We start from the raw sequence: 26,204 nt of genomic DNA, 5'->3' as shown, positions 1-26,204 counted from the left end.
TTCCTCAAAATCCATATCACTTCCTGAAGAAACAAGAGCAAGCTTGTGATTGATTTGGCAGCACTGCACGTCTAAGTCCATCATTAACGCATTCCACCTAAGGAAGAAAGAAAAGTGTCTCCCACTTTTTCTGAAAAATAACTGGCGCGTGAACTACTATGGCATCTGATGCTGCATACTCGCAGGCCAACAGAATGTGGAGTGGAGTGGACCTTACATAGAGAATCAAAGAGATGCAAAAACTAGAAGGAAACCAATTCATTACAGCCATTCTCATGTGCACATATTTTTGCAGATTTTTGTGCACACAATCCCACAGCTGAATTTTTTATAAAGAATGCGAGAAAGTCGCTGCTAAAACAAATTCTCGTCGCTAGAACTACCAGCTAGCCTTGAACTATCACTAATTTTATCTATCTTATCTATAAATACATTAAGGTACACGTACAGGATTGTACTTGAATCATGAATTTGCATTTACAAGAGAAAAATTAGCTTACTGAGAATGCTGTTCGACTCACTATTTCTGCTGCTAGAGCAAATTCCTATGTGTTCTTTCAAAGTCAACATGAGAATTCAAGATGCATTGCCCATGTTGCAACATTATTACCGAGCCACATTCCTGATCTCAGATGTTGCTTCTTGAAGTTTCTTCTTTATTGATTTGAAACTGCTGTGGCCCTTGTTGGTCCAATTAGTCGAGTAACTTCGCTTAAGGAGATCTGATATAAGAGGTGATCTCAAAGTTGAATCCCGATCTGGAGTGTCATCGTACTCTGCCATAAAAAAGAAGACCAGAATCTCAAAACCTTACATATGATATCTCATATGTGCTGCTTATGATTCAAGAAGCTTAAAATGCCACCACACAAAACAATAAATTATTAAATTCACAAGATAGTAAATATACTAGGCTGCTGGCAAAAGAGCCAGAGTTTTCATAACCAAAACAGAAATTTTGTCAGATTATCAACAGATAAGCAGAAATGATGAACAGCAGTCCTTTCTTTTCCAACAAGTAAGCTGCTTTCATCTTGCCAGCCCCACCATACTAAGAATTATATCCCCACATCCACAAGGAAGCAACCAGGACCAAAACTATTATTAAAAGTGCAAGAAGTTATGAGTCAACTAGTGGGGGAAGACATGGCATCACTGCACTAGACCACACAATGCATGTTATCATAACCAGTTAACCAAAATGAAATGGAATAATCAATAATATAGTACATTAATTGACAGCAAACATTCTGCTTGATTCTATGGCATTGTAATGGAAATATCACCTGAAGACATGGGAAGCTGATATTGCCGTTTTAGGAACTTGGAAGCCTCCCTGTCTTTCTTGTGGCATAAGACTCGTACTAAAGTGTGGGCATCTTCCAACATATGAGCATGTTTATTAGAATCCAATCCCACTGAGATATGTTCACTTGCATTCATCAACATTTTAATAACTGTTTCAGTCTGCCAAAATAACAGTTGTCAAACTGCCGGTTCCAAGTATTCAGTTATGGGAAATAATGCCTCGAAAATGAGCTGCCATACCCGCAGGGAAAATAAGCCAAGTATCTGTTGACTGAATTTTGCTTCTTGCTCAACTAATGAGCGAGGAAGGCCTTCTCCACCAGCTATAAAGAAATCCTAGCAGGAAAAAAATGATTACTTGAGAAATTTTCAGTTTCCATGTCATATTAAAGTCAGAGAGACAGAGAGACACCTTCAACATATTGAAGTCATCTTCCATCACAGAAACATCTGAGTCAGAAAATGCACGAGAAGGACCTCCATCCAACAACACCCAAACGTAGGCTTCCTAAACATTAAAGTATATAAGATTCAAACTCCCATGAAAAATATCTTAATGCATTAGACATTAGAAAATGAAATGAGGGTGTACCAACAATGCCCGAAAGATGCTTAACACCACAAGGTCTCTGAGTGAATCATCAATCAATCCACATATGAGATCAAGGACCTGCATCAGTGCCTCATAGGTTAAGAAAATAAATACAGAAAGTCACCAGCTTTGCTACAAAATTGTCACAAGAGTTTCATTGACATGAGCATGTATAAATAAATCATGTGTAATTTAATTTAATATCTTAGACTATCAACATGAGAAGTTTTCTCTGGGTGAGAATACTTCAATCGCCTTCGGTATCAAGATGTCAACTAAAAAATTCCCTTGTGCAGAAACTCACAAACTTGTTACAAAATTTTCATGAGTCCATTGACACAAGTGCAAGCACATACTTAATTTAATATTTCCTGGTATCAACTTGAGAAAGAAAACTTTGAGAGAGGAAAAATAGTGTGTGCAAGTGTACTTTAATAACTTACAGTATCAACATGAGGAAGATAACTTTCCAAACGAGAACTTGCAACATCTCCACGATATAAATGAAACAAGAATCTGTCTCTCAAATCCCAAAACACAACTCTGGCTCCTAAAAGTTGCATTTTGCAGAAAGAAACTAAGGTTACTTCCCTCTCATTATCAAATGCCAAGTAAATACAAGGAGCAGGTGCTATGATTCACAAATAAATTGCTGCAAATTCATATGGAGTTTAAACTTACCAGTGAAGGCACAAATTTTGTTGATAGCACCTGTTGCAGTATCCTTGATGATGCTAAAAGTGGTTGCAAATAGTGCGTCGATAGCTTCACTGCATGTTAGCAAACTAGTCTCTTCCAGGGGCTCATCTTTTGCTGGATTAAATAGATGTTATCCATAAGACAAGCACACACATATAAATGTAGAAACACACAAAGCAGTTCACAACTACACTTCTACCTTAATTTCTCTGGGGACAAAGATCTGTCTAGTTTAAAAAAAAGTTTTTAGAGGTCCACCAATACACTAAATGAAATAATAAAGGGGACAGGTTCCCAAAGAATACAGAGGAATTTAGAAGACCGACATCATGCTTCACCATTGTCACCAACAGACAAAGAAAGAGTGGAGAAGAAGATTGATTTTAATGTAGTCCTTATGTCCTATGGGAGAGGAGCTGGATGGGACTCACAAAGAAGATCTAGTGCTTCAGAGGAAAAAAAATATGAACTTTAGAATTTAGATATTTGGGATTTTCATTTAGGTACCCAAATGGCAGATAAAAACTTTTCAGCTAGGAGAGCAGTTGCCATCAACAACTGTTTCTTTCATAGATAATTTCACATTTTAGAGAGAAATATTATTGGTGAACATTAATTCTTGGATCTACCAACCGCAACACCAACATATCCCTTCATCACCTAAGCCAAGATTAGAACATTGTTGTATCGTGCATTTTCTATATTAGAGAAACACCTCTTCCTCCAATTCAACACGGGACAACATAATTTGTATCATCTCTTTCTCTTGACACAGAAATTTGACAACCTGAATGACACACAAAACTAACATTTACAAAATACAGAAGATCATTTGATCTGAAATCATAAGTTCAACAGCAGAACTTACTCCATCTAGGGTTATGAGATGGCTTGACCAGGGCCCAAGATTTTCTAATACCATCTTCCAGCATGCCAATCTGTTTCTGAATATACTGCATGATGAAAAATGACAAATAAGTTAATTATATTAATAGACCAGAGCATTTACTTATCATGCCAAAAGTTTTAGTATTAGACCAAAGGATTCAAGGTTCTATGTAAGTAGGAATTTTATATCATCAGAAGTTTATATTAGAAAACAAGTAAAATTAAAAGAGAATGATTTATCACGTAAGTTTCCTTCGAAATGGAGGGCATAATGATATTTATGTCATTTCCCATTGGCCTAACCATGTAAATAAGAACTTTCCACATTGTTATTGTTGGAATTCATGGGCCCAGAGAGTTAGAGCGCAAAACAAGCCCGCAGCTATAATTGGGCTTGGACTTGACACACCTCCAATAAAATGGCATAAACTATTTTGGTTTGGTTGCTCTTGAACTTTATATGGCCCTTAATTTTTCGTTCTCCTGTCTGAGACAAGCCACATTCCAACATTCCCCCTCAAGTGCAAATGTGCCTGACTTGTTTAAGTCCATTGTCACTTGGTATCATATGGGTGGTCCATGTACTTGGGTCCAGCATCTTCTGGCTTTGCCCTCAAAGGTTTAGCACGCTGGACCAGCCCATGGATCCACTTGAATCTAGCTCGATTAACTCAGCTCACAGATCTAACTCACTATGGCTCAGCCCTTTAAGTCCCACATCTTTAATCATTGGACATCATTGCTCTGATACCATGCTAGAATTCTCATGCCCGGGAGTTAGAACATAAAACAAGCCAGCAGCTACAATTGAGCTTGGACTTGGCGCACCTCCAACAAAATGGCTTAAGCCATTTTGGTTTGGTTCTTTGAACTTTATATGGCCCTTATTTTTTTCTTCTCTTGCCGATGTGGGACAAGCCACATTCCAACAATTACCAACATTCTCAATTCAATAACTTCAGGAGCTATTCAATATCTGAAATTAATTGATAAATGGTGCTCAATTTCTTCCGTAGTTTCACAGTATGCTCATTGTAGAAGACAAACAATTTGGAGAATTTCTTTTATATTTCTTCATATAGAAATGATTTACATAAATTCTAATTTATACAAAAGCTAAGACTAAATAAGAAACTAATAATAGCCAATAAATATAACGATTCCTAATTATATTCTAATTTACAGCTAATTTACACTAATTAAGGGATTCTAACACTCCCCCTCAAGTTGGTTTATGTATATTACACATGCCCAACTTGCAAACTAGGGTATGAAACCTCTTATAACTCAATCCCTTAGTGAACACATCAGCTAACTAGTTTTTTGACCCTACGTAAGAGATACTTAAGGAACTATTGACAACTTTTTCTTTTATGAAGTGTCTGTCAATCTCTATATGCTTGGCCCGATCATGTTGAACTGGATTGTGAACTATACTGATGGCATCTTTGTTATCACAGAACAAGGAACTTCCAACAGTTTTAATTACTCCATCAACTTTCGTAACCACAATAGTTCATAAATACCTTGAGCCATTGCTCTAAACTTAGCCTCTGCACTGGATCTAGCTGTCACATTTTACTTATTCTTCTCCAAGTGACTAGATTGCCACTAACAAAAGTACAGTAACTAGATGTCGATCTCCTATCATCAAGAGATCCAGCCCAATATGCATATGTAAAAGTCTTAATCTAAAGATGGCCATGCTTTGAGAAAAGAAGTCCTTTCCCAGGTGCAGATTTTAAGTATTGCAAGATGCGGAAAACAGCCTCCAAATGAGGTTCACGAGAATCATGTATATAATGACTCACTAGACCCACTGCATATGCTATATCTGGTCTGGTACGCGACAGATAAATCAGTCTGCCAACCAATCTCTAATATCTCCCTATATCCACTAATTCCCCAACTCCAGCTTGCAATTACCTCAATTGGAGACTCTGCTGGTTTACAACCTAGCATTCATGTTTCCTCCAACAGATCCAGTACATACTTCCTTTGATAAATAAAGATTTCTTTATCTGATTTGGCAACCTCTATTCCAAGAAAATACTTTAGCCTCCCCAAATCTTTGATTTCAAACTCCTGTGCTAGTCGCTCATTTAGATGCGCCATTTCTTCCCTATCATCATCAGTTATCACAATATCATCCACATAGACAATAAGCAGAGTGATCTTACCCCTATAGTGTTTTATAAATAAGGTGTGATCAGCATTGCTTTGGTAATATCCAAAGGAAATCATAGCCTTACTGAACCTGTCAAACCATACCCTAGGTGACTGTTTTAAACCATATAGTACTTTCTTCAATCTGCAAACTTTTCCTCTGGTCTTCTCATCCTGAAACCCTGAAGGAATTTTCATATACACTTCTTCTTCCAAATCACCATGAAGAAAGGCATTTTTTTTTACATCAAACCGCTTCGAATCCCACTCAAGATTTACTGTACATAATAGTAAAATTCTAATGGTATTCATTTTAGCAACAGGAGCAAAGGTTTCTATTACGTAGAGAAGGAGAAACTATAGAAATAAGGAAAGGAATATGTAATTGGGCTAGTAGAGCAAATTAGAATTGTGGAGGGAAAGTTTGTTAGGTCTATTGAGTAGTTGTTAATTGTTTGGAAGGGAAACTCTGAGTAGTGACAGCTGTAGTTGTTAAAGAGCAGTTATTAGGGAATTGGAGGAGAATCTGTTATAAAAGGGAGATGAAACACCTGTATTAGAGATTCTAAATTCTGATCAATAATATTCTCTATCTTCTCTCTAAAATTCCCTTCTCTCCCTCTCTCTCTCTCTCTCTCTCTCTCTCTCTCCTGTTTTATTATTTCTTCTATTTTCTTCTCTGGGATATCTATTGTTAGGGCTACTAGTCCAATTACATATTCCTTTCCTTATTTCTATATTTTCTCCTTCTCTACGTAACAATACCCTCTCCATTAGAGCATTCTTGACCCCAAGAATGCTGAAAGTCAGGAAATTGAGTTTTGGATAAATGTGATATCTTCCCAAGTGGCATCCTTAGCTGGCACTTTGAACTAAAAATTCTTTCTTTCTTTCTTTCTTTCTTCTTTCCTTTCTTCTTCTTTTTCCTCTTCTAATATGATCATATTGGAGAATTGCAGCAGATGTCAACTGCCCCTGGTTGCCAATGAATGAAATCATAGGTAGTGAGAAAAGACTAGGTCTGAACTTCCATTTGAGAAAAGACACATGAAATTATGAACTATTAATTGACAAAGAGCTAACTTTCTTTCTTTGTTTTCTCCAAATTTCCAATTTTTGTTCCTTTAAGATCACCATACCACTTGATGTCTAGCTATAAATGGAAGCCATCTCATACTTTTCCTTAAAATTTTCAGCAAAAGGAAAAATGCTCTCTGCATAATTCTTTTTATCAAATCTCATAACACTTTTGCAGTTTACTTTGTCATTGCAGCACAAATTTCCAATGCAATCATCCCACGACAAGGAATTCATTTTTTTCCTCTGTCTTCTCCAGATCTCAAACTCATTCTCCTTGAGTATCATATGATTACATGATCTCAACTCAAATATGCTACCAACCAGATTCCAATACTTCTCTTCTTCATAAACTTCAATGTCTTCTCCTTTAATAAAAACATTCTCAGCAAGGGAGACAACCTTTTTGTTTCCAGAAATTTTGACAAGTCTAGGGCCAAGAAGCATACCTTTTAAGATTTCAATATTTTTATCAGCACTATTGATACGTGTGTCATCTTGAATCCCAAATGATTCCTCTTCGAGGCACCCATCTCTTATGGAAGAATTCAGGTTGAGGGTAAGATCCTGATCATTATTACCATCTGATTGACTATTGAAATGCTTAAGAGATCTTGAAATTTTCTCGTCAAAATTTCGTTCATCTTCATCCTTAATCCAAGCACCAGTATTGATTGCTTCTGGGGTACGACTAAACACTCCAAGTGTAATGCTTTGAATGCCTGATTCCATGACAGAACTAGAACTTCCTTGAAGATTCAGAGTTTCCTTAGGCATTGGTAAGGAATTCTCACTTGTCACTCCATTGGAATAAGAATTGATAGTTTCTTTCCCCTTTTCACCAAAAAACCCTAACATCAGGATTTCCAATCTTCCCCCCTCATTTGAACTACTGCTCTCCTTATTCCTTTCCACCACATGAGTGATCATCATTTGTCGCAAGTCCTCCAAAATGACATTATTTGTTAAAGAAGTCTTGTTTAATTCCTCCTTCATCTCCTTCTTGAAATCATTTAGGTCCTCGGCATTCCTTTGAGTTGCTTCCTGCAAATTCCTCATTTGTTCCTCCAATTCTGCAATCCGCACCATCTCTAGGCCTATCACAACAGATCTAGTCATGGCTGCAACCCCTAAGGAAAAATTACCCACTGATTTCTTGAATGCAAAGCTCTGATACCAATATTAGGTAGTAGCCCTAACAGTAGATATCCTAGAGAAGAAAATAGAAGAAATGATAGAACAAAAGAGAGAGAGAGAGAGAGAGAGAGAGAGAGAGAGAGAGAGAGAGAGAAAGGGAGAGAAGGGAATTTTAGAGAGAAGATAGAGGATATTATTGATCAGAATTCAGAATCTCTAATACAAGTGTTTCATCTCCCTTTTATAATAGATTCTCCTCCAATTCCCTGATAACTGCTCTTTAACTACTACAGCTGTCACTGCACATAGTTTCCCTTCCAAACAATTAACTATTCAATAGACCTAACAAACTTTCCTTCCACAATTCTAATTTGCTCTACTAGCCCAATTACATATTCCTTTCCTTATTTCTATATTTTCTCCTTCTCTACGTAACAGTTTCTTGGTAATCGATCCCATACGTCTGTGTGAAGCCTTTTGCTACCAGCCTAGCCTTATACCTTTCAATTGAATTATCTGCTCCATGTTTCACAGTGAGCATCCACTTGCATCCAACTGATTTTTTTTCCCAGTGGAAGAGTAACAAGTTTCTATGTCTCATTCTTTGCCAGAGCTTTCATCTCCTCCACCATGGCTGCCTTCTATTTTGGATCAAGACATGCTTTCTTTCAATCCTGTGGGATAGTAACAGAGAAAACGGATAATAGAAAGGCTCTATAAGATGAAAACAGAAAATCATAGGAAATGAAGTTAGAGATGGGATGTTTAGTACAGATTCTAACACCTTTTCTGAAAGCAATAGGAATATCAAGATCATTATCAGAAGAATGAAGAGTAGACCAAGAATTAAAATTATACTCTTCAGGAACCAAAGAAGACTCATCACATACCTCAGGATGTTCAAGAATTGAATTCAGAGATTTCGGTTGATCAGCAGTCTTCTGCTCGATGGCTATATCTGTCTTATTTCGCCGAGTATAGATTCTCAAATCTAGTCTATTAAGTCTCCCTCGAGATTCAGGTGACTCCCCCTGAGTATCATTATTAGGTATAGGCTTTAAACTCAAATTTTCCCTTTGAAATTGAAAGTTGGGAGAGGACAAAGAAGAAGGGAAAAACACCTCTTCTTCCTTCCTATGCTTCCCCTGAAGAGGTGGATGGAAATAAAATTCAGATTCCCTAAAGGTAACATCCATGCTCACAAAATATTTCCGTGTAGGAGGGTGGTAACACCTATACTCCTTCTGAGTATTGGAATAACCAATAAAGACACACTTGAGGGCCCGAGGTTCTAACTTCCCCCTATTAGGCTAATGAACAAAGCAAATACAACTAAAAACCTTTGGAGGAACAGTATATGAATTTTTACCTTGCAAAACCTCTAAAGGACTCTTAAATTCCACAGTCCAGAGTGACATCCTGTTAATAAGATATACAGCAGAAAGAATAGCATCCCCCCAGTAAGGTTTGGAAACATTCATTGTAAACATAAGAGACCTAACAACCTCAAATAAGTGTCTATTTTCTCTCAGACACTCCATTTTAAACACTAGTGTTAACACAACTAGTCTGATGCAAAATTCCATGTGACTTCAAATATTCCTGAAAAACTCCATTTATATACTCTGTGCCATTATTAGTTCTCAGTATTTTAACATAAGCATCAAATTGGATGCTAATCATTTTGTGAAACTGCTGAAAACATGAAAATACTTCATTTTTCCCTTTCATCAGATGTACCCAAGTTAACCTACTGCAACAATCAATAAAGGTCACAAACCATCTATAACCCAATAAAAACACAGTTTAAGTAGGCCTCCACACATCAGAATAGATAGTCACAAAAGGAACTAAAGCCTTATTATTTATTACAGAATAAGATTGTCTAGTATGTTTAGCAAACTCACAAGTATCACATACTAACAATTCAGTTTTGCATTGCTTAAACAAAAGAGAACAAAGTTTCTCTAAAACAGTAAATGAAGGATGTCCAAGTCTCCTATGCCACTAGATAATTTCTTCCTCAGCACCCATAGACCGTCTCAACATGGCCTGATCAATGCAATCATTCAATAAATATAGCCCATCTTGCAGTCTACCACTACCAATCGTTCTTCCTATTATCAACTCCTGAAATACACAGTAAGTAGGAAAAAAATTCAATTTTGCAGTTGAGAGCTTTTATGATAAAACAGACAGACAGAAGGTTAATAGGAAAGCTAGCAACATGTAAGACAGAACTAAGACATATAGTAGGAGTGCATTTAACAGAACCTGTTCTAGAAACATTAGATAAGGATCCATCCGCAGTGCAGACTTTTTCTTTGCCTGAACATGGAGAATAAGATATGAATTTATTCGAAAAGCCTGTCATATGTTTGTTTGCTCCAGAATCTATAACCCAAAATAAATTATTATGATTGGCAAGAAAAGCATTACTTGAATTGACGAAGTTAGAAAAGGCAACTGTAGTGGATTGTGATTCAAGCTGTGATAGGAATCGCCTCAGAGTCTGTACCTCTTCATTGGAAAACATTCCAGTGATAGCAGTATCTTCAGAAACACTCATAGCCTCAGATACATTTGCTTGTGGTCTAACAGAGCCCATACTTTTTCCTCCAAACCCTTTAGTTAGGCGGCCATGCAGCTTCCAACATTGTTTTTTGATGTGCCGGGATTTCCCACAGTAATCAAAATGCAAGTGATCCTTATTTTATGAACCATGTGACTATTCTCGTAAGGAGTTAGCAGTCAGCCCAACCTTATCAACAGCTATAGAATTGATCATGACACTTCTTCTGCTCTCCTCCTGCTGAGCATAAGAGCATGTTTGCCTTAAGGTTGGCAAAGGATCCTTATTAAGCACTTGGACCCGAATCTGATCATACTCCATATTTAGCCCAGCAAGAAAGTCATATATGCGCTCCTTCTCAACCAATTTCCGGAACCTGCATCAGCCGGACATAAAGCTTAAAAGTCCTGATAGAAATCCAACTATTGCCATAGACCACTCAATTCCGCATAATACTGAGCAACAGCCAACTCACCTTGTTTCATTCTATGAACCTTGTTCCTAAGCTCATAAACTTTTGTATCATTCCCAACTTGAGAATAAATTTGAGAAACAACACTCCAAATGGTAGTTGCACTGTCCAACAGTAATTACCCATGAGCTATATGAAGCTGCATAGAATTGATGAGCCATGACATAACAAGAGAGTTCTCCGACTCTCACTGACTGTAGATAGAACTAGTACTTTCTAGCTTTTTCCTATCTCCAGTGATATACCCCTGCAGTCCTCTAGCCTGAATGAATAGTAGACGGGATGTAGACCATGCCAAATAATTAGTTCCATCTAATTTTACAGGACTAATTTGTAAAGAGGGATTATCACTAACAAATCCAACATTTGTTTTAGAAACTTCCTTCTTTCCATCAGTCATTTTTCAATTAAAGAAATAGATACTGAAGCAAAAAGCAAAAAACTGGGCAACGAAAGGTACCCAAGAAATAAATGTGCAAACCAAATGTGAAAACATGTTAGTCAGAGGCACGTTGGACAGGGAAGGTCATCAGCAAGAGGCACAGCTGAAGAAATCACCAGAGGAAGGGTGCACGCGCCAGCGCGTAAAGAATGACGCGAGACTTCTGGAGGCGCGTGAGCTCACGTGCTTCTTCGGAAGGCGGCAGGACTCCAAGCGTAGGCCAATCAGCAGGTGTCCTTCCTCCTCAGATGGGTGGTGACAGTCACCTCCCTTCCTAGGACGACGTAGAAGCTTGACCCACAAAAGCTACGCAGAACTACACTGTTCACGCTAAAAAATTTTGGCGCAGCTCTGATGCCATGTAGAAGACAGAGAATTTGGAGAATTTCTTTTATTTTTCTTCAAACAGAAATGATTTACATGAATTTTAATTTATATACAAAAGCTAGAACTAAATAGGAAACTAATAATAGCCAATAAATACAATGATTCCTAATTATATTCTAATTTACAGCTAATTTACACTAATTAAGGAATTCTAACACTCATTCTCCTAAAAAGCTTCTGAAATATGCTTTCTTAGCAGATCTATCCTCACTTAAAAAGTTTGCATCAAGGTGATAATAGCCTCAATTCTATTTCCCCTTCGTTTTTAATGTGAAAAGGAAAAGGAAGAAAATAGTATAGATTCCACTTAAAATAAAGTTGGAAAAGCAATCATAATATTTACATGTTTAGCTAACATTGATAAGCCAAAAAACACTTACTTGAAGAGTATTCAACCTTATGCAGAGTTTTGGTATTGTTAGCTCATTCAACTTATAATTCACATCGTCATCCAATGGTGCACACTCAAGCAGCCTTTTCTTAATTACTGAAATAACAGTCTCCGTATAGCGAGTTAAAGGAGGAGCAGATGGATAGAGATGATTCTTGTCAACTGCAATATCACAAATATTACAACCAAAATCTTGCTGTAAGCTAAACTCACAGTATTTACCTCTTAAATTCTTCATTAATTAGCAAGACAAAAGCTAGATCAATTATACAATTTGCAAATAAGAAACTTTATAAAGACTTTGTAGATCCAAGAATGTTCATGTTCCTTCCGGTCTCCACCCCCCCCCCCCCCCCCACCCCCCCACCCCAAACAATAAAAAATAAATAAATAAACCACTTGCAGAATAAAATGGATGAACTAATTCTACATCCATGAATTTTATTTCTAGTATTCCTGGAGAAATGGATATAGTATTCCACTGTACATTGTAATTTAATCAGCAAACATTACGTCAGATGTCATTCTACAACAGGAACAACTCTCCAACCACCCAACCCAACTGCAACAAGAAAATCTGCTGGTCTAGATATGCAGGTCAGACAGGTCTCATCAAACCAGAATAATATAACTAAAACTCTTGATACGTCCATCAAGCCCAACTATTCATAAATTTCCAAATTTTTGTATACTATGGCAATAGGTCAGGTATTTGCGGATACCGATCCGACTAATCCCTAATAGGACAAGTTTAGATAGCATATAATCGGGTTTAGAACAGGTTTTGATTTTGCATATTGAGTATCCATTATCCGAACTCGTTCATATAAATATAAAATATATGTTTTTTTATAATAATATTTAATAAATTTTTGTATATTATATCTTAAATAAATAGAATTTAAAGATTTTATAGAATTATTAGCTCTTTAAAATACAAATTATTAATTAGAAAAAGTTATGTAGATTATTAAATACTCCCTCCGTCCATTTTTATCTGTCAGATTTGGGTTTTGCACAGTGATTAAGGAAATGATTGAATAACCTCATTTTTAAAACATACTAGTAATTGACTAAATTACCTTTTATCTCACCTAACTACTCTTTGTATAAATATTTATTGTATTTAGTAGAGATAAAGGGCAAAAATTGAAAAAAAAAAAGTTAATACTCGGTGGTTTTCTAAATGCGACATTTAATTTTGGACAAGAAAAAACTCAATTGCCGCAGATAAAAATGGACGAAGGAAGTAACATGCACAAAAATAAACGAGTTCAGGTATTTTTTGAGTACTAATAATCAGGTTTGCAATGAGTTCGGGTAGTTAAGGGTGACTTTTAATCGGGTTTGGAACGGGTTCATGTAGTGAGAATATTAATCGGATTCAATTTGGATATGGTGATTTTCGCGAGTACTATACCCGTCCCATCCCACCATATCCAGCATTTAACCTAACTAATCTTTTTCTACATAGAGCCCAATAACTTTGCTAGTCTTGTCCAATCTTATGATCTATCAACTCTATAAAACATCACTTCACAATGATACTAAAGTGGTAATCAGCTCAAATCAACCAAGTAGTCCAAACCTATGGAATGAATCCTCATCTTGGGCATGCCCAATAGCTTATCACCTCAAACATAAAGCAAAAAGCACTTCAAGTTTATAATTTACCCATCTACCAGACAGAAGAATCATACCCAACTAGTTTCAGCTGCATGAAGCCTTAATCATGGCAATGCAACTTGATGATGTATAGTAAAAATCTTGCCAAGTATTTTTCTGGAGCCATTAGTATGCTTCAGAAAACACCAATGTCAGATAAAAGAAAGAAAATAACCACCAAAGACAATATCCTGGAAGAAGCACAGAGATCTCTAGCCAGCTAACAACGCATGAGCATGCATTCATATATGTCTCTCTGCGTGTAGGCGTGTGTAGAGTGAGAAACAAAAAGTTTAGGATTTCACCTCAACATAAGCTAAATATAGTTTTCTCAAGCAAAACCAAGCAACACATGCAATCCTGGATTGGCAAATAAATAAAATAATAATACCTAACTGGTTGAGCATTTTCAACAAATATGCATCCAGGCTATGAAAAATTACAGATAATAGAGCTTGTAGATGGGTAATATCCATAGGGAGATTGAAGCCAAAGAATTGATCCACAGTCTGCAAGGTAACTTGAATACGTGAGGGAAAATCATTGAAAACAAGAATTCAAACAACAAAATATACATGTACATACACAAACAGAAAACTTATTACAACAGAATTTACACAGAAACAAGCAAGTGATAATGTTGACATGTTCTGTGAATTGTTATCAAGTTGTTAACATTCTTCTTTTTCAGTCTGTGAATGGCTTCAATAAAATAAAAAAGCAACCTTTTAGACCATGAAAACAAAACTTCTTAGTGCAAGTAGATCCATCCCAACAAAGAAGGAAATTCTCTTGGATAGTCATCATGCAACAAAAACATCAGTGAATGAAACTATCTCAGAATTTATTTTTACCTCTTCTATAATTCTAAAAACTTCAACTATAGATGCTGCCTGCCGTTGATGAAATGATAAAGGCTCCCAATCCTGCACATACCCATAAAAAGGGTTTATTAAATTGCTATTCCTAGCGATTTAAATTCGGGTCCATCCCTGATGTCTCTGACAAAGATGCTGATTTGCATAGAAAACAAATGAGAGAGAGAGAACTGGAGAGAGGGGAGTGGAACTAAACCAATTTAATCCTTCCCTCATGCACCACAAATCACTATTTGATAGCATGCCATAATCAATGCTTTAGGTCAATAAAATTGTCCTAGACATCTGCAATATCATGTATCAAGCATGAAGGATTGGCATTATGTATTGCTGCCACCAACAATTGCAGTTGTCTTAATTCATTGGACAAGGTGTAGTGCATAAAATCATAATTAGAATTTACAACACTGCCACCAAGTGTAATTTTCCCTTTTTCTCCCATTCCACGGCTTTCAACATACCCAGATAATGCTCTTCCATAGTTCCATTGCATAAAATCATGCATGCAGTTTGGAACTAACCTCAATATCAAAAGCACGTCCAGTCCATTCCAAAATATGAGCATGCTGAGATATCACCCAATCGAGAATGAGTGGTGCGGAAACTTCCCCAATCTGAACATAAGCATAATCAACAAATAAACTAAATTAAATTAAATCTGTGAAATGATATCAAAATACACTGAACTGAACAGAAAAGAAGAGGCTCTTGTAATGGGGAAAACAAAATGACAAAAAGAAAATGAAGAAGGAAGCATTCTGCATGTAACAAAAAGAAAACGAAGAAAAGCAATCAATTATAAATATAGCTTAGAACATGGGTGACAACCAAGAGAGAAGAGAAATGTCTTTATCAACTTCTTGTAAAAAATTGCAAGAAATTGCAAAACAACAGAAAAGTCTTGCAGAGAATCAATTACACATGTAGTTTAGCACATGTAGTCCAGTCTAGGAAAAACGAGATTGTAAATTAATCATGAAAATTCAGATTTTTCTTGTAAATTTTTTTTTTGGGAATATTATGTATATTCCTGTTTAGAATCTTCCCATCTAGAAAATATACGTTACTATTATTTAGGAATTTTATTATTAGCAACTGTAAGTGTTTTTCTCCCTGTTTTGTATTAATTTAGAATTTTCCTGTATAGGGACTAGAAATCCGTAATGAGAGTATTAGAAAAAAAGTAGGAGTGGTACCAATTGAGGATAAGTTGAGAGAAGGGAGATTGAGGTGGTTTGGTCACGAGAAGCGTAGACATACGGAGGCTCCAGTTAGACAAGTAGAGCACGTTAGGTTAGAGGATAGAAAGAAAAAAAGGGGTAGACCTAAATTGACTTGGAGGAGATTATTATAACATGACTTAGAAGCATTACAAATTTCTGAAGATTTAACCCAAAATCGTTTAGAGTGGAGAAAGCGAATCCATATAGCCGACCCCAAATTTTTGGGATAAAGGCTTAGTTGAGTTGAGTTGAGTAGGGATTAGTAATCCAGAGTTCCAGACAGGTAAGGAATAGTTTTTTTTTTTTTTTTTTTTTTTGTCTATAAATATCGATGTCATCTAGTTATTTTCTTAGGTTTCCCATAATGGAAATATAATTATTTTAATTTTATTTGGAAAGCCTAAGTGCCCAGTGTGATTTCTTTTCTCTCTCTCTCTCTCTCCATTTTGCTTCCTTTCCTCTTCTTTCTTTCTTCAGAAATTGCAGTCTGCAACACCAACCTCTCTCCTTTTCTTACTCTAATCAACACCAATCTAGCTCTTAACCCTAATCTCCCCTTTTCTTGAAATCTGACCCTAATCAACACCAATCTAGCACTTAACCCTAATCTCCTCTTTTCTTGAAATCTGACCCTAGAACTCTTCAATTGCAATAAATTTGCCAACTATATCAGCATCAGTAGGCAGATTTCTAAATTTCTAAACTTGTCCTACATCAGTATGGCTCACAACCAAGAGACATAATGTAATCTTGGACTGACCTGATAATGATCCAAAACTTGACTGGAAGAGAGAAGCAACCTATTTGCATCCAGAGCTGTAGTATGTAGCCGAGTTAAATAATGATCCAACATTTCAGCAGCAGGAAGAACAGCCCTAACATCTTCAGAAAGAGATGACAATCTCTTGAGGAAAGGTCTCTGCATTTTGACAACAACAAATGACAAATGAAGTATAATCTTGATAAATTTGTACCAGCTCCAACTAGAACAAGATAATTTTAATAAAATAAACAAACAAACAAACCAGTCTTTCCCCATAAAATTGGTGCAACAGAACAACTGACATCATCAGGGATTCAGGACACCACTGATGTAACACTGGCCAAAAGACATTGAAGTCTCTTTCAGCAATCAACTTTAGCTCCTTAGCAAGCATAGCCAATGGATGCATCCTTTGTACTCTAGATTCAAGATCCACTTTACTTGCAACCTAACATCATGATCACAAATATATCAACTTCAAATAAGGGAATCAAAAGGATCATTAATAATTCTAATTTACATTTTACAATTACTTTTGCAACATGCAATTTATGAAAGTGGCACAAGAAGATATAACATTAGTATGGAATCGTATACGTGACTTACCCGCCCGCATGCAGCATTAGTAGAGCTTGTGATGTAATATTTAAGCTTTCTAGAGACATTATCATTTGAAGAACTAAATTTTGTTAACTGCATACACAACAAGAGTTGAGGTTAGCTCCAATTCTCATCTCTAAAATACCAACAAAACTAAATTTAACAATCACCAAATGCAATGGCCTAAAAGAACGAAGAAAATAGACTTAAAAATATGTATATATATATGTGTGTATATCTTTTCCACACATAGAATGTGCATATTTATACACAACCATGGAAGATGATGAGTCACGAGTTCAACAATATATTAGCTCAGTTGTATAAATAAAACTTTACGACTTGGTCCACCTACTCCAGAAAACCCATTTCCATATGTTTCAAATACTAGAACAAAAAGGAGAATCATTGGCTGTAACATTCCCTTTGGGCCCACATTTCAACCAACCAGCAAGGCCACCAGAAGCAGTTTACACAGATCACTAGTTCACCAAAATAGAGCATTGGAATGGGTAATCAGGTTCACTGAGACACTGGTGCTAAGTGAAATGTTGGGAAGACATGATCTACACCAGCTGTGGTGATAAATCTTTCACCTAATACCATAACTAACAAAAAGTTCTAGCGAATAATGCTCAAGCTTGCCACTATTTCACCAACTTGGAAACATCTTACCCTGCCTCTTCCATGAAAGAAATATTCATGACAACAAAGCAAGATCAGCAGTTTCTTTCTCTAAAAGAAAACAAACTGGAATGATAACAAGAGGTCATGGACACTAAGAGCTGAGATGCATCTTGAAGGAATCATTTGAACATGAAAAAGAAAACATCAAGTCTGTGAAGATTATAGGCCTGTTTGATATTGATGTTGGAACTACTATTAAAAAAATCACTTTTTTAAATATACTAGCTCGAGAGTATTAAAAAATAATTTAAAATTAACTTTAATAAATTTTAGTCATAAGAACATTAAAATAACAAAACAGTTTTTATTAAACTGCTTTTTTTAATAGCATTTAAAATTGTGCTTTTATTTAGAAAAGCAATTTTGGTCCTCTAAACGCAATGCCAAACAGGCATTATATGTGATAGGTTTGTACCCATTGGAGAAGCGAAATTTCCAGAAAATAAAGGAGGTTAAACACTATGTAGCACGGAAACGGAAACGCGGACACGGGGAAACGCGGAAACGGACACGGGGAAACGGCATTTTAAAAAACATAGGAAACGGAAACGTGGGGGAAACGTGTAAATATAAAAAATATAGGGGTATATTTATAAATAAATAAATAACTTGAAATTTTATAATTTTAAAAATAACTTTAAAAATATATTTACATTTGTCCTTAATTTCCTTTAAAATGTTGATTGTAAAAATATGGCAAATCTTGAAAATTTTTAGTGAATTTGGGAAAATTTTTTTTATCTTTTTTTTAAAAAAAAAAAATATTTATGATAACTCCTCAAATTTAGTTTGAGAAAAATCTAATTATGGAATATACATTTAGAGAAAAAAAAATTGATATTAAATATGATAAATTTATGATTAATTAATAGAATAAAATTATAATTAATTAATAAAAATTACTTGATAAAAAAAAAAAGGGAAACGCCTTACCTGGGAGAATCGGTCTTCGCGATTCTTCTTCTTCTTCGCGATTCTTCTTCTTCTTCGCGATTCTTACCCGACGTACCCCTTTTCCTTTTCTTTTTCTTTTTCTTCTTCTTTCTTTTCTGTTGTTCTTCTTTCTTTTCCGTTGTTGGTGAATGTTTTAACCTACCCATTTTTTTTTTTTTAATTTTCTTTAACGGAAACGCGTTTCCGATTTTCAATATTTTCGGAAACGGCCCGGAAACGTTTCCGAGCCGTGTCGATGCGTTTCCTCGTCGGAAACGTTTCCGACACTGGGAAACGGCACTCGGTGCCGTTTCCGTGCTTCATAGGTTAAACATTGGTAACTGGAGTGGTTGGTAAAGCGGCAAGGATGGTATTTCAGGCAAATGAATGAGACCAAATACAAATCCTATTCCTATATAAATGACTCAAACCTTTGCAATACATACAACTTACAACATATGAATAACACACCGAATCGATGAGCAACAGTAACTCAATAGGCAGACCATACTCTTTCACCTTAATGATGATCACAGATCAGCAACAAAAAGCTTGCTGATTGATAATTAAGTTTGAAATGATCAGTTAATATAGAAGAGAATCAGATAGGACTTCCATCATTTTGTAAAGACACAATTTGGCATATATGATGTATATAAGTATTAGGAATCAATAAAGCAAGATTAAATTTTACTAAATCCAATTCAACATAAATTTTAGGAGGTGTAAAACACATTAGGAGATGAAGTAGAATAAATTGGTCACCACCACATATGTATATGTTTACTTACACTGCAGCTATAACTAACCTTGATTTCATCACAATCATCAGAAGTAAGAATTCCAACTGCTGACAGTAGGGCCATCATTGTTCTGAAGCAAGAAGGTTTCTGTGGAAGGTGGGGACAAAAACAAGAAAAGGAGTCTCACAACTAGGAATAAAAACCACAGAATATGAGCACACTTACAAGTTATAAAATGAAGTTCCAAGGGTACAAAAAACATAAGAAATAATAATCATGAAAGTAAAAACACAAGTTTATGCATCAGTCCAAACACACTGTCTCTGTGTGTGTGCATGTGTAGAAATTGAAGCACATTTTTTATAAGCTATAGAACGAAGTTCCAAGTACACAACAAAATCAGAAGATGAGGCCTCCCTCTCTCCTCTCAGTCATTTGCTCACTCCTCTTCACTCTCTCTCCACCTCACATTTGATCTCAACTCTGTTGACTATCACTCTGGGTGCATGTGCTCGTGACAAGTGAGAAAGAAAATGAAGCTCTCAGAAGTCAGAAAGAAAGTGCAGCAGTCCTGTAAGAATAACCTACCTCATGCATGCATCACTTTCATCATGGTAATAACTAGGAACCGCTGTTATTTGCATATTGCATATTGCTATGGTGAAATCAAATTGAAAATATTAAGTGATAACTAAGGAAGAACCATTTTTGAAAATCAATTAACAGTTTGGGACTTTGGCAGCATCAAAATATAAGGGAAATCATATTGGCTTCATTGTTGCCAAAAAACAATGATAGGAAATATTGGAACTATTTAGAACTGTGTAAATATTCAGGCAAAAATAAAAATATGTCCAGGGGCCCTAATATAATGACAAATGCGGAGCAAGAAAGACACCTGAAAGCAGGCAATTTGATTTGAAAGGCTAGAGAGATCCAAACATTCAGCAATTAATCATATCAGAACAAATTGAACGTGGTACAATAAATAACTGGAGATCAACAAATTACCTGACTGAAATGAAGATGATAATCTTGCAGTGCACTGTCACACCAAATGCTTATTGAGACACTAATAGCCTGCACCAAATTTAACTCTAGTTCTTGGCCATCATATTGCCTTGAACATACTAGGCTGTTCATATACTGCTCCTCCTTCCTATCAGCCTCTTCAGCAGTTTGAACTTTCTGCAACTCAATAACTGCATTTTCTAAAAGCAAACCCTCATCTGTCTCCACAAACTTCAGCAAGGAATTTTCGTTAGAACAAATGCTACAAGATCATGATAAGTCACCAATATTTGTGTGTGAAAGCATATTTCCACAATCATGATAAGTCACCAATATTTGTGTGTGATCATGACAAGATATACAAGTATTAAGGTAACTTGCCTCGAGAAGACAGAATGAGAACAGTGTCTTATATAGCATTTAGGAAAGTGGAAAAACTGAACAAACCTTTGAAATTCAATAATGGGTATGAATAGTATAAGGTAATTTCAAACATCAGTGGAATGGCTGAGCTATAGCGTTTTGGGTCACTATTTAGACTTTACTTTTAGTAGCCCTTATATATAAACCAAGAGTTGTTTTATGTGTAAACTTTTTTAATTTTTAATTTCATGACCAGTTCCTTGTGGAACGAGAAATGAGAAATACTAAAATCTTCTGTACAATCCATATATCATGTTTCATATTCCAGCTTATTAGAAACTATTTTCAAAGATTTCTAGTAATCATGCTTGCGTAGTGACTTTGAAAAACTCTTATTTAATGCCAAGTGCGACGCCTAAATAATTTCTACAAACATAAAGAGCTAAAAGGATACAAAAGTACTGTTCATCATTCAAATAATCCTAAAACACTTAGGGCTTGTTTACTTGTGAAAAACAATTTTCTGTTTTCTATTTTCCATTTTTTAAGAAAACTCCAGTATTCATTTTCCATGGAAAACAAGGTAAAACATAAAAAACGTGTTTACCTGTCAAAAATATAGAACAGTTTTCTAATTCAAAAGAAATTAAAAAAATATATATTCATATCTTTCATAATTAAAAAAATAAATCATTATAAAATATAATTAAAAACTTATTTTATTTTTAAAATTGTTAATATGAATTATTTATTTATTTTATAATAATATGATTAATTTTTTATCATTGTAAATAAATATTTTCTTAACTCATTATTTAATTTAATTATGAAAAAAATTATAATATAATTTTGGCGATAGAAAAGTCAATGCTTTCTATTTGGAAAACAGAACTTTTGTTATAAAGAAAAATAATGGAAAACAACTTTATAGTTAAATTTTGGAAAACTGGGTAACCACTTTTCCAGTTCTATATTTGGAAAAGAGATACATGTGAACGCTAAATTCTGTTTTCTAGTTTTCTCATAAAACTTTTCTAGAAAATTATTCTAGTTTTTCACAAGTGAACAAACACTTATTTTTTTGCAAGCTGTAACTACCCAAATAATTCCCAACTCTTCCAAGCTTTCATATAAACCTAACCTACTGCCTGAACTCTAATTTTCTAGCTGCCTACATCATATAATCACGATTCAAGAGTTCAGTGACACTAACACATAAAAAGTTATGCAATCTCAAATGTTAAGTATTATGGGATATAATATATACCTGTTGAAAAAGGACCCACGCATATAATGCATTATGCATTTTCTGAGTGATGCCTAAAGTAGACCACGTTAATTTTATAAGTGACAAGAATTCATCAGCTTCCTGGAAAAAAAATTTAATTGGCAAAACTGAGCATCATTCACATAACACAATATGGAAATAACAACAACAACTCAGCATTAATCCCAAAGTAGTTGGGGTCAGCGAACAACGTTGAAATAACTTGACCAAAATCAAGACATGAATCTACCTCTATAAGTTGGCCTTCATCAAGAACATCAAACACAGCAAAAAGTAATTTTTGATAAAGTCTGATGTTCAAGTGATAACCAGTAGTCCAATACAAGGTTTCACCTTGGATGTCAAATCTCCCAGGCAAAGATGACAAATTTACAGCAACTTGTCTAATAGATGCTAGAACTGCAACGCGCTCAGAAGGTGACATTATAGTGTCCCATTCCTATAGCATCCAGGAAACCATGCACATAAAAAAATTAGGAAAATTTCACCCATTTTCAGTTAATAGCCAAGAACCCACCATACCTTCTCATGTCTGATCTTTGCAGCATGGCTTCTAATGGTTAGATGGTCGGTTTTCTGCACACTAGCAGGAAAACAAAGAAATTCTTCTAATATATTTGCCTGAAACAATAAATGCAAATAAAATAGCACATTCAAAAATTAGAAAACCTTAAGATATCCCTTTTTTGTCAAATTAAATGAACAACCCATAATATGTTCAGAACCATACAAACATCATAAATAGCATCAAGTAACAGACTGTTATAATTTCATAATTCAGTGCAATTGCACCTAGATAGTTAATTAGTTAAGCAACTTTTGACTCTAGACCCTGAAATTAACCCCAATCTAGGTCCAACCTTGGACCATTAGGCCCAAAACAAAATTGAAATGGGCAGGCCGATATGTTTATATTTGGTCTGTTTTATTATAGAGACAATTAGTGTTATATGCATTCACTTATGTTTGTGTGCACCATAAATGTTTTCTCTACCATATTCGTGGTGGACTAAAGGAAATGCAAATTGATTCATCAATTGTGAGGGAAACCAATCTCCCTTATGCCATATTATAGTGCTTAAAAATGTCTGCCAGTTCTATATAAAAATGAAAAGAGAATCAACAAATAAAGTTGATCAATACCTGCCTGTTCTTCCATTGCATATAAGATTTTTCATTACGAAAATCAGACTTGAAAATACCATTCAAAAGGCCCAGTGACACATGAGGAAGGTCAATCTGTCCATGCATTTGCCTTGCTGCCAACTGCATCAAATTTCGCCTAATGCAAGCATCCATAGCTTCTGAAATCTAGTAAAGAAACATATTTACTTTGAAGATTGAATCAACAATCAATCAATTAGAGAAAGCACAATTTGGATGCAAATGAAGCTCCTTTGCATTGATTATTCAGGGCAGAGCCAAACCCAGGACACAAAACTGTTTATGAAAGCACTAACTAAAACAAATAATACTATATACCTGGATTTTTTTTCCTCCATTTTTTCGGAGGGGGCAGGGACTGATTTTATATAGTAACTTTTAATTTTTAAGGGGAAGATTAAAGAGAATATAAAAGAAAGTATTTTTCCAATACAACCAAAAAAATGAAAATGAGAACACTAGACTTGAAGTTCCAAAATGAAATCAGTATTAGCATCTTAAGGGCACAGGTGAATCGTGCAAACTATTTAAGTTAAAATTCTATGATCCATTTAAGGAGACTTCTTGAGTTTATATATAAATTGTGGTAGTTAAAATTTCACTTAACATGTTGATGTTGCAAACCTCACTAAATACCTAGCAAACATATATTAAGACACAAGTTCACAATTAAAATACTGGATCTAAACAAACACTTTTCACTCTAAAAAGTTCATGAAGATTGCATAGGCACATTGCCTTCGGAATGCTTATTTGTGTCATTATATACCATCACAAAGTTTCACATTCCACTTTAAAGAAAGAACTGTGAGAAAGAGATCTTATAGCTCACCTGCATCTGAACACGGACAGTGTCCATGAGCTCTGAGGGTCTTCCTAAAGACTGTGATTGTGAAAGCACTTTGTCCCTTTTACTTTTCAAGCTAGACAAAAATTTGGAACTCTTTTCTTTCTTTCTATCGTCAACTGAATAACTTCCAACCCTATCATGCAAATAATAAGAGATGAAAGTAAGTAAGCAAGAAAGAGAAATAGAGGGCCAACTACACAACAATCCACACATGTATGCGTGCACCCACGCACAAGCATGATCCTTCACATATGAATACACATGAATGGACAAGCAAAAGTTTGCGCGTACATGCAGACACAGAGACCAGACACACATGTGTGCGTTTGCACACGCACACACACACATAAAGATAGAGAAAGAGAGGGGGGTGGGGGGGAGGAGGGAGGAAGAATATACCCAGAAAAAAATATAGAAGCAAGCAATAACTCATAGGCTGATTCCCGCAAGTCATCATCAGACAATCCTTCAAAATTCCTGAAGTTATGTATCAGTTAACTCAAAAAAAAAAAAAAAAAGAGACCAATTCTCTGTATAATTTTCACGTAAGAGAAAAAAGAAAAACCTACACAACCACTTTTTTTCCAGCCAAAATTTGTAGATATTTTTAAATTCTGGAGGAAATCTAAGTTACCAGCCAATACCTGTGCTCAGGCTAGGTAAACCAAGTGGAGGAATTTCTGAATTTTGTGAACGCCTAATAGGTGTATTTGTAGCTACTTTATATGTAGGACCACAGTCATCCCCAAATGTTGTGGCATTCTGAACACCTGAACTTTCCATTTGACTCGATGATTGAGCCACATTAGTAGTTTGGCGCACAGTAATTGGAGGAGGCACACGCCTAGGAGGAGATCCAGCTAAATCTGGATCAGAAACAAGAAAATAGGAGTTCCTTGTATGTGAATGACTCTGCAAAACACAACTAAAAAAAACTGAGAAGTTGCTGAAATTTAAGTGGAATAAATAATGAATATATTAGATATGCTCAAAACCAGACATACGTGCATTCCAGCAAAAATTAGTGCATGTTACTACTACTACTTGTATCTCTGATCCTAAGGTAATAAATATCTTGCAACCATGCATTTTACCCTCATAACCAGTTGTTTCACCAGAGCCAACCAAATCTTTGTGACCGCCATAATTATGTTCCTTTACAATCTAATGATTAAAAGAAAACAACTAAAAGCTGCGTCTGAAGCTCAATTCAAGATAATCTTCAAAAACGAAGCATATATACATAGGTTAAGCAGCATTATGTACACACAGCTCAACATAAAGCTCCTTTATTTACCGTGACAGGATAAGCAGATTCGTCTAAGTACTTTTTAGTCGCTTCAGTAACATCGATAACTCCACCTGAAAAATAAAAACAACAAAAAATTAAAAAAGTCGCCTAAACAGAATCACTCGCCGACCAAACAGCGCAGAAACTAGTTCTTAGGTTTACTTTTTCTCTGTTTTCCCAGCAATCAAAAGGAGGTAGGAACGGAAATGGAAACGAATTATTTAGTAACCTGATTTCAAGCAGAGGAGGATATAATCGGCGCTGAGAGTATCGAAATCAATATTAGAGAGAGAATTAGTGGGACCGGATGGAGTTCGGGGCTCCTTGATCAAACCAGAAGATAAAAGGAACTCTAAGAGTTTCCGGCGATCTCGACGGTAACGCTGCAAAAGAGCTGTGTGCTCCATCTATACTTGAAATTAAGCACCAGCTTGAGAGAGAGAGGCTTTCTTTCCAAAAGGGTTTTAGAATAGGAAGGCTTTAGTGATTAAAGAAATGGGAAGGTATATCTCGGGGCGCGCGAAAAGCCGACGGTAAAAGGACATGTTTTTTCAGAGATTAGAAGATTCCTTTCCTATGGTGTATTTTAAACTCAAAGGTGCGATCGAGATCAT

At 35.6% G+C, this 26,204-nt stretch overlaps 1 protein-coding gene across 3 annotated transcripts; it reads right to left on the bottom strand.

Moving 5' to 3' along the window:
* Nucleotides 1-243: 243 nt before the first annotated feature.
* LOC110656984 (protein unc-13 homolog) lies at nucleotides 244-26,204 on the bottom strand. Of its 3 annotated transcripts, none has more exons than XM_021814002.2 (26): nucleotides 25,820-26,204; nucleotides 25,597-25,661; nucleotides 24,944-25,211; nucleotides 24,699-24,765; nucleotides 24,282-24,432; nucleotides 23,429-23,596; nucleotides 22,808-22,906; nucleotides 22,515-22,724; nucleotides 22,265-22,366; nucleotides 20,635-20,865; nucleotides 19,672-19,770; nucleotides 17,267-17,353; nucleotides 16,923-17,108; nucleotides 16,658-16,816; nucleotides 15,196-15,288; nucleotides 14,651-14,722; nucleotides 14,188-14,305; nucleotides 12,121-12,293; nucleotides 3,468-3,552; nucleotides 2,582-2,713; nucleotides 2,344-2,450; nucleotides 1,901-1,978; nucleotides 1,721-1,816; nucleotides 1,549-1,644; nucleotides 1,287-1,467; nucleotides 244-776 (listed from the first exon to the last, which is right to left on the bottom strand). In XM_021814002.2, the coding sequence occupies exons 1-26, from the start codon at nucleotides 25,995-25,997 to the stop codon at nucleotides 607-609; spliced, it is 3,471 nt and encodes a 1,156-aa protein (XP_021669694.2). In that variant the 5' UTR covers nucleotides 25,998-26,204; the 3' UTR covers nucleotides 244-606. The 3 variants fall into 3 exon arrangements, with proteins under 3 accessions (XP_021669694.2, XP_021669695.2, XP_058009637.1); XM_021814003.2 differs by having other exon boundaries at nucleotides 19,690-19,770; nucleotides 25,820-26,203; XM_058153654.1 differs by lacking the exon at nucleotides 22,515-22,724.

This window comes from Hevea brasiliensis, chromosome 9 (assembly GCF_030052815.1).
Source record: "Hevea brasiliensis isolate MT/VB/25A 57/8 chromosome 9, ASM3005281v1, whole genome shotgun sequence".
Taxonomy (NCBI): Eukaryota; Viridiplantae; Streptophyta; class Magnoliopsida; order Malpighiales; family Euphorbiaceae; genus Hevea; species Hevea brasiliensis.
The sequence above is the reverse complement of the archived record's forward strand: the minus strand, read 5'-3'. Positions and strand labels throughout refer to the sequence as shown.